General features: G+C 42.7%; 1 protein-coding gene across 1 annotated transcript; it reads right to left on the bottom strand.

Moving 5' to 3' along the window:
* Positions 1 to 828: 828 nt before the first annotated feature.
* LOC118403844 (L-proline trans-4-hydroxylase-like) lies at positions 829 to 9,390 on the bottom strand. The gene is given in 10 exon segments (XM_035802700.1): positions 829 to 1,535; positions 2,221 to 2,307; positions 3,557 to 3,647; positions 4,326 to 4,365; positions 4,368 to 4,413; positions 5,143 to 5,335; positions 6,485 to 6,569; positions 7,140 to 7,248; positions 8,590 to 8,742; positions 9,011 to 9,390. Coding segments are annotated over 9 exon segments (903 nt in total). The 5' UTR covers positions 8,728 to 8,742; positions 9,011 to 9,390; the 3' UTR covers positions 829 to 1,421.
* Positions 9,391 to 9,650: the final 260 nt, after the last annotated feature.

Below are 9,650 nucleotides of genomic sequence, written 5' to 3'. Positions count from 1 at the left end.
CGAAGGGTTGCTAGGGACTTGATTTAGTCAGCCTATCTTGGGGATGACTCTATGCCTTCTTGTTCAAAGACGCTAAGGATTGGTCTTTATCCAGTGAGAAGAAGCCCTTCCCAGTTAAGTCAGTCGCCGTAGAACACTCCAGGATCGCAGAGTTGGGAAGCTGCAAGACAAAAGCAGAAGTTGGTATAAGCCCGTGCACGGATTCAACTGCGAATGCGCAGGTCAAAGATGAACGCCCCCTAGCTGTAAACAGTTCTTGTCTCGACCATGCTTTTTGCATGTCTGGATGTGTATGGCCCCGTCTGTCGGTTTTCAGAACAATGACAAGGCCCAGGCGTGTTTTGTTTATGTCTTTGGGGCCTTCACCTCTAGCCTGCACATGCGCAATTGGATAATTGAACCAGCTTATTGCTTACTCAGTATCTAATCATTCCTAGGCTTTGTAGAGCTTTCTGGAAGCAATCTGATGTACGTTGTGACTGGTGAAAATCTGGACAAATACTGTTTGGACAGTCCTGTGCTTACAGTAAAGTTTAAGTGATATGATGTGCGGCGTCGTGTGTGGCGTAACCGGTAGAGAGTGAGGCTCGGAATCTAGAGGTCCCGAGTTCGTTACTCGCGGTGCTGCCCCCGACGTTGTGCTTTCGAAGAAAAAAAAACATGCCACACGACCGTCCTCACTTCACCGAGGTGTCAAACTTGAGTGCAGTGCCACGCTCTCCTCGTCTGTCATGAAGCAAATAAAAAGGAATGACATGAATCCCTCACCTTGCTGAGAAGCGTGTACTGCGAATGGTGGTGTTTGTAAATAGGGTTGTACACGTCGGCACGGTTGTACGCAACGAAGAAGGACCATCTGCAACAAGCCAGAGATAGCTCATGGATAACAAGATATTCATATGGACAACAAGTACTCAGTGTCATCACACAGCCTTGTAGTTGGCTATTTGGTCGATGTCTCTGATGTTTGAAAGGAATACACGTAGCTCCGTTTCTGCCCAAGGTTGCCCTGTCGTTTCTCTTCACCCCCGTAGCAAGTTTGCTCCGTGTACACTAACGTTATATGACATCCAGTAGTTTTCTAGGGAGGACCAATAAAAAAATGTTGGCATGACACCGACACCGACATCTATCTTCTTTACTTCAATGTTAACCGGCACTGTGCATGGTCGACATGGAAATCGTGACGGTGTTGAAATGAACAGTAACAGTTGTGCCACGAAATCTCCATTGGCTAATTCTCTGTTACATATCTGGACCACATTTCTGGCAAACTTGGCACTGTACAAATCTTTGTATCCCAAAATACGCAGTATCGGGTCAAATATGGCGGTGGCCATTCATTCATGTAAACGCTAAGAACAGACGTTTACCATACAGCTAGCCGTGACGTCACGAGCAAACAGCCAATAGGAGAGAGCTTACCTGCGCCTGTCGCTGCTGTTCTGGTCACTGCGGTGCAGGATGTTACAGTGGAAGAACAGCGCGTCCCCCGGATTTATCTCCACATGGAACAGTCCAAGTGCCTTCTCCAACTGAGAAAACAACAAAATAGTAAACTTCAACAGATTCGCAAGTTGAATAAGGAGACTCTTTTTACAACCATTGCTTTATTCTCTCCGACGTTTCGTTTGTCACCTACTTCAGGGCAATTCTGACTGGTTCACATTGTACTGCAGGACAGGGGTCGCAGGTCACAGTACAGATGCAGACACAAAACGTTAAGTATTTACATATATGTACAGACATCTTTCTGCAAATCATGGATGTTTTACACTGCTTTGCGTTCAAGACCAGATTGTAATTAATTTGCATAAAGCCTCGTTGCATCAATCGCCTTCTTATCGCAAGGAGGAGCAGCGCTTATCATAATATACCCGAAGAAAATAACGTAGATATGAAAGAAATATCATTCACATATTAGATAAACATTGCAGCATGTTTTTGACATACGGTGTTGAGCTTTGTCCTTGGACATAATCCTCTGAAGATAATGTTTGTATAGATGTTTATTTGCAAAACCATGCTCGAAGGCTAATTGCATGTACAGCTTCAAGGACTAAGAGATGTAGATAGTGTGATACATAACACTAGGGTCTAATCAACTACATGATACATATTTGCATACTATTGTCCAAACTCGATTGGAATCCACCACTGGCATTTGGAAATGTTGTTTTCAATTCTTTGTTTGTACTTTTGTCCAACGAGACTCCTTACCTGCGACACTCTTTCTAGATCCGCCCCAGCCTGGTTACCCGTAAGGCCGTGGTCCACTCTGCCAGCCTTGTGAGACCCAGGGATGATCTAAAACAAACAAACAAACAAACAACCAAACAAACAAGTGGGTAGTTGATAAGAAAAGCGATGACTTCGTTTGAAACACTTTTGATAGCTAAACTACCTTTGGCATGTTCAGGCCACAATCGTATGTGACAGGGGTTGTCTAGAAATTAGTTTGTCATCTCATTCAACCATTGTCTAATTAACTCAATGAAATGTCATGTAGGTTATATTTTACCCTGCGTTTGTCTGTGTGTCTGTGTGTAAACAAGATAACTAAAAAACGGCTGTGTGAATTGGTTTCATACTTGGTGTGTTGGTAGTCTGTGATGAAAGCTGGAAATGATTAGATATTGGGCCCCCAAGCGGCTTCCCTTGGTACAGCAGCGCAACTTCCGGGTTTGCTATCTCGTGTTCTGAACAAGCTATGGCCACGACTTTGGGGTGTTAGATAGCTCTCCTGTTTAGGAATAAGCGACATAAGTTAAGGTCCCCTAGCGTCTAGTTTTGGGATAGCAGGGCTATTTTTGTCAAAAACTTCTGAAGACGATAACTCAAGAACGGAACAACAGATTTTCATGACTTTTGGTATTTAGATACCTTAGACAATGTTATACAAAATGACGTACTAATTATGCAAAAGATAATTACATTTGCATAATTAATGAGAATAGAATATGTCCTAGACGTGATATGGTCTTGACATTTGGATTGTAGATAGCTTTACAGTGTCATGACAAAGTGGGGCAGGTTTCAGCTCCCTAGCATAATTTTGGAACTGCAGGGGCGTTTTTGTCAAGACATTCCAAAGAGAATAACTGCAGAAAGGAGTGACGGATTAGCATAATTTTAAGCATGCAGGTAGCTTGGGCAAAGATTTCATAATAATATGCATGTTATGCAAATGAGGACTTAATTTGCATAATTAATGAGGAAATTGTATTATTCAATTGTTTGCAATAACTGGACTTCAACAAATATCACACTTGTAAATCATGATAGGCGGAATATAAACAGAAACCAAATATGGTAATGAGGACCTTGTTTGCATAATTTTTGTAAAATTTGCAAACCCACTTTATGATTAATGATGGGAATTTTATAATTGTGACATATGTCAATGATGATGAACACCATACATAGATTAAGTTAATGTTTTAGTCAATTGCATGAAATTTACAAAAGCTCTAAATATTTCATGGAGGTATGAGGTCGCTGAACTCTAGTTTTCCTGTAAAACTAGAGGTTTATAAATTCGTATAGTTCTCCCCACCTTAAGGCACCCATTGTCCCTATCGGCCTTGTCGACAGCGATCCAGACCGTACCCATGGTAGGATACAAACAGCCGTTCCCGTACCAGTAGCTGGAAATACAAATCTCTCATTCGTTTTCACACCTCTGAAGCGTTGTGTTTGGCCAGATACAGCAAAAATAGTGGTATTATGTGTGGCTAAAAGTGTTAGTAAGATATCCATGAGAACAGGTAGTGGTACAAATGGGCATTGTATGATTTATGGCGAAGAACTATATCGATCCCCAATTCATCATAATTTGATCAAATGTGATTTTACATACATGGTGACTGTAAGCTGTGTATAAAACAGTAAATAATGCTCAATGCTCTATGACGTTATCATCTACACATTATCCAACTGTCACAGTCACAGAGGGCACAATTGAAACCACACAGGCACTGACCAACACTAAAATTGATTGGGACTTACCCCAAATTTTCGGTCGATGACATAAGGGATAAACTAGACTTTAACTAACCAACACTAAAATCGATTGAGTCACCCGTCTACTGTGGCTTCCGGAACGTGACGTCGGAGACACGTGACTACAGCAGAGGGTCGTAAATGCCAGATAACCTGTGTCGGCACCCGTATTTGTAGACATGTCTATTCTGTGAACAAAGGTGACCCGATCAATTTTAGTGTTGGTTACTTAAAGTTTAGTTTGTCCATAATGTCATTTACCAACAGATATAACTGTCATGCTAACATACAGACACTCGTTGTTGTAGGTGGGAGTAGCCTACCCGTAGTCCTGGTGCCAGAGATGAGCGCCTCCAGTCCGTGCCTCATCATCACCTTAGAATGGTAATGATATACCTCACCTCCAAGAAGCTTTGTGAACAACAACAACAAGGTGTCAACAACTAAGATAACATCAGCTTTCCCATGACTTCCGTTGACAAGGCAAAAATTCTTTGACAGTCTCATTTTAAGCCATTATTCCCTTCTTCATGCATACACACGCCTTTATAAAACGGACAAAGGTCACCCCGCGGATAAAGGTAAACTAACATAATAGCAAATGAGTCAAAAATAATAACCTGTTCAAAAGTTTCCACCACCTTCTCTGTCCTAGCCACAGCCCCGGTGATGCAAAAAACAGACATAAGTCACCTCTCGGATAAAGGCGAACTAACATCATGCATAGTAAATGATTTAAAAGTAGCAAACCTGTTCAAAGGTTCCGGCCACCTTCTCTGTCCTAGCCACAGCCCCGGTGATGTAAAAAACAGACATAGGTCACCTCTCGGATAAAGGCGAACTAACATCATGCATAGTAAATGATTTAAAAGTAGCAAACCTGTTCAAAAGTTCCCGCCACCTTCTCGGTCCTGGCCACAGCCCCGGTGATGCAAAAAATAGACATAGGTCACCTCTCGGATAAAGGCGAACTAACATCATGCATAGTAAATGATTTAAAAGTAGCAAACCTGTTCAAAAGTTCCGGCCACCTTCTCGGTCCTGGCCACAGCCCCGGTAATGCAAAAAACAGACATAGGTCACCTCTCGGATAAAGGCGAACTAACATCATGCATAGTAAATGATTTAAAAGTAGCAAACCTGTTCAAAAGTTCCCGCCACCTTCTCGGTCCTGGCCACAGCCCCGGTGATGTCGTTCCCCACATTGCTCCACATGACCGTCTTGGTCTTCCTGCCCTGGGTGTCGTCTCGCCCGTAAGACTTGGTCTTCAGTCCTTCATCCGACTCCAGAGCCGCAGTCAGTTTCTTTATTTCTTCGCTACTCAAGAGAGACCTGTGGATAGAAAAAAAATTTTGTAGATGTGTCACGGAACCTCATGGAATAGCTTTTTACTTGCATGAATATGAAAGTACTGTCTTAGGTCCGAATGACGTATGGGCGTATATCTCAAGAGTCGTTGGATGGATTGCAATGGATTTGGTACGAGTCTGATTACGTGGGTGGCTGCCTTCGGAAAGGTGTACTGAGTAAGCCGGTGCCATGGCCTAGTCATCATCATCATCGGTCGACGTGATCAAATGTAGACATGTTCGCACATGTCTACACACGACGGGGTTATACCGCCCCTTACGGGGTGACATACCCTTTCGTAGGGTATGTTCAAGACGGGGATGCGCCAGGTCTCCCGTCCGGGTGAATGATGTAATTCACCATGTGGCTGATACGAGACAGAGGTTCGCCAGGCCTCCATCCGGGTGATTTGAAGTGAATCACCAACTCCCGACATAAGGGTTTGCACCAACGCACACCGCACCATCGCACGTGTTCTTTAACGTGCATGGGGTAAGGCTCTCCCCATACACGGGACCTCCATTTAACGTCCTATCCGAGGGACGACTCATTTTTCACTTGAGTAAAGTGAGGAAAGTCGTGTAAAGTGCCTTTCCCAAGGGCACAAGACCGGCAACACGGTAGGCGGATTCGAACCGGCGACCTCTCGATCACGGGCCGAATACAATACCACTGTGCTACGCGGCCCCACAATGGCCTAGTGGGTAGAGTGTTCGCCTTACATTCGGTAGGTCGTGAGTTCGATCCCGGCCGAGTCATACCAAAGACTTTAAAAACGGTACTATCCCCTGCTGTAGTGATTGCGTTGTGTGGCCCAGGGCTCAGGAAATAGAGATGGTCACCGCTCTATACGCCACCAGGCACGGGAAGGGTTTAACTGATTACGTGGGGTTATCGCGTCAATGTAGATCGATTATGGGTCTTCTTTTGAATATCTTTGGCACAGAACCTGCAGTGTTTTTGTCTTTTTTAGTTATTTTAGTGGCTTAATGAGCCTTGTTTTGCGGTGAACCTTAAATAAATAAAAAAAGTCTATGCCCATGGACTTGGTCACAGACCGAATTTTTTTACACCGATTACTCATTACACACACTTTGTCTGAATTAAGACTTAGTTCAAATGACCTCTGACCTGATGATGACGTAGCCATTCTTCTCGAAGTCAGCTTTGACGTCATCCGTCACCTTGAAGTCCTCCATGAAACGGTACTCAGATTCTACAGTTGAGAAAGAAACGTTTCAAATCACATCGAAATCAACGTTTTAATGACACGTGTATATTTCATTGGCTTGCCGAGTTTTGATTTCTTTCGGTTCAGAAAGATTAAAACAAAACAGAAGTTATGTTTCATGAATCCAATGTCACAGATTACAAAGTCGTTGAATCCAGAAAACGGGGTTGCAGGGTTAGGTCTCATACCATAAATCTTTTAATCCCCAAAGAAAGTCGGTGAAGGTTAGACATTCAGATAATAAGACACCCCAAAAAGTAGTTTCTCAACCAACTGGATATGATTTTGGAAATGGTCAGACGTTTCAGATATCTATTAATCTATTTATTTGGGAATGTGGCAAACACATACATGGACGCACAGGCAACTTTGCTGATAATGGAGTCTCGTACAAGCAGGGACAATTACACAATAACATCCATTACTATTGTTATTCAGTGACTTACAATATACGATATTTTTACATCATGTAGACATTTTCATCGAATTTTTTTTGTTTCAGACGCAAAATATATCAATTTTCTTTATGACTTGCTTAAAGCTAATGGTATAATACAGCTTCCGGGTGTTCTATGACGACTTCCGGCGTCCGTGGCCCAGCTGACACGTAACCCCGTCTCTCCTGGGTGAAGACGTGGCGCTCCAGAAGGCCCTTCTTCTTTTGCTGGAGTTCAGTTTAGTATCAGGATACGGCATATAACGCTAGGTAACCTTTATCCGCGGAGTGACCAATATTTGTCGTTTTTGAAAACGTGGTATTTAAGCATATCAAGTCGACGGACTGTGGTTTCAAACTGCAATATTTTGAAAATATTATAAACCAACTAAAATTACAGCGTCCTTCAATTTCATGAATATCCTTAAAGTACTAGGGGTTGGTACCGGTACAGAAAATTCAGGTCCGGTTCAGGTCCAGAGGATCAGGTCCAGGTCCGGACCTGAACCTGGACCTGATTCAGTATGACTCATATCAATGATCCATTTCACTACAAAGAAATCCGTTTGGGAGTATTAGACTTACACTGGCGTCTTAAAATCCTACAACGCTAACTGCACCTGTGCGATTGGCTGTAAAACGTGGTAGAAATGACTATAAATTCTACTCTACTTCACTCTTGTTATTTTATCCCACCTGCAAGCGCCAACACGTGTGAATGCCTGATAAAATAATCTGTAATTTTCTAATCGGTCCAACATCCGGTCCACCTAACTTTTTCAGGTCCGGTTTTTCTGGACCGGTCCAATAAGAAAAACCGGTTTTGTACCGGTACGCTGTACCGATACCCAGCCCTACTAAGTTCCATGTTCCTAAAAAGAACGGATATAGGTAACTCGCGGATAAAGGCAAACTAGCGTTATGTTTCTTACAACACAACTTTCAGTCTGTGTACATGGCTGACGTTTGGTGATTACTCAGCTACGTTTAGGAGAGCATCCTTATTGTGGTAACCTGGTTGACTATTGAGGACACAGTACCCTTTTCAGCTTTTTCTAATTTTCTGACAGATTCTTTAAAGGCAACCTAAGCAATTTTACAGCGTCGAAGTGGAAATATTCTGAATAAGGTAATCTGCATGATATTGACATCTACTCCACTGTATTCTCACATTTACATCATAATTTGATACTTTCAGCGGGTAGAAACAGCCCAGAGACTAGTTGCACGAGGATATTCCTTATTATTGTAACCCCCCCCCCCCCTCCCCCTGCCCCCCAAAAAAGAATAAGGACTTGATCTGGAATCCTTGTGCAACTAATTTCCGCGCTGTTTTTAACGGCTCAATTGATGAAATAATGATGTAAATGTGCTAAATTAGTGCATTAGATGTCAATATTACACAGACTGCCTTATTCAGAATATTTCCACTCATAACAATGTGATATTGCTTAGGTTGCCTTTAAAATTTCATGTGCACAAATTCAACTCAAGAAAATATTCAGGAAAGAACACTATGAATGAACACAGTGCTACAGACAGTTGCAAAATTCAAGCATGGACACGTACCGGAAAAGGGCCGCCATCTTTGTTTCTTGTCACTGACCTGGAGAATTTCCGAACACCATGACTGGCAGTCAGCACAGGTGTGTTCTGAAGTAAACACGGGGATCGTGCAACCATCGACACACGTGAGAGGAAGGACATGATGACCTTTGGCACCTGGGAAAACGAGATAAACAAACCTGTTATCTTTCGTAAAACACAGATATTCCAAGTGGTAGAAAAGGTAATATACAAACATAGTCTGTGACGTAGGTCTGGTATTTGTTGGTTGTTTTGTCTGTCTAGACCCATGTGGTCGGTCTGGTATATAAACTTTTCTATCTAAACAAGCAAACAAACAAGCAGACAAATAAACAAACGAAAAAAATTCCACCGTCAAACATGACACAGCCTGCCGTTGTGCTGCTACGATGATGCTACTTACCGAGTATCTTGTAAGGACGTTCTCGGTAAGACTGCAGTCTTCTGGAGATCTTCTTTTCTCGCTCTTCTTCTCGGGTCTGGAAGCAGAAGTGAGAAAATGCGGTGGATCGGGTCTATTTGTATTATGCACAGCAATTACGCTGGCCAAAGCAGTAGTCTGCTCATGTTATGCAAGCTCTCTGTTGCCTGGCTGATCCCAGGAGGTTGTGGTGGCGGCATAAATAATTTCAATCAGTAATTACAGGTGCTGATAATAAGTCAGACACCTTTGTTCCAATGGCAGAGAAAGAGGCCACTAAATTCCACCAACATTTCTACTATCGTCACAAAACCCACACATTATAGAAAGAGGTGGAATAAATACATCAGAACCCAATACATCAGCATTTAGAGTTAACTTCTAGACTAAAGAAGACACAATGCTAAACTGTGCCCTTTCATGTAACCTGCAATTAGCAAGAATTTTCCAAAGAGCCTGGGCGTTTCCACGCGGCAACTATTGTGAGCATTCGAGAACTTTTCACCTTAATTAGCCCTCGGGCAATAATTTGTCAAAGGGCCTGGGCGTTTCCGTCCGACAACTGTTGTGAACTCTCTTGATAACCCAGTTGATTGACAGCAGCAGTATCATCAGGATTTCT

The sequence above is a fragment of the Branchiostoma floridae genome, chromosome 16 (genome assembly GCF_000003815.2).
Source record: "Branchiostoma floridae strain S238N-H82 chromosome 16, Bfl_VNyyK, whole genome shotgun sequence".
NCBI classification, from domain to species: Eukaryota; Metazoa; Chordata; class Leptocardii; order Amphioxiformes; family Branchiostomatidae; genus Branchiostoma; species Branchiostoma floridae.
The sequence above is the reverse complement of the archived record's forward strand: the minus strand, read 5'-3'. Positions and strand labels throughout refer to the sequence as shown.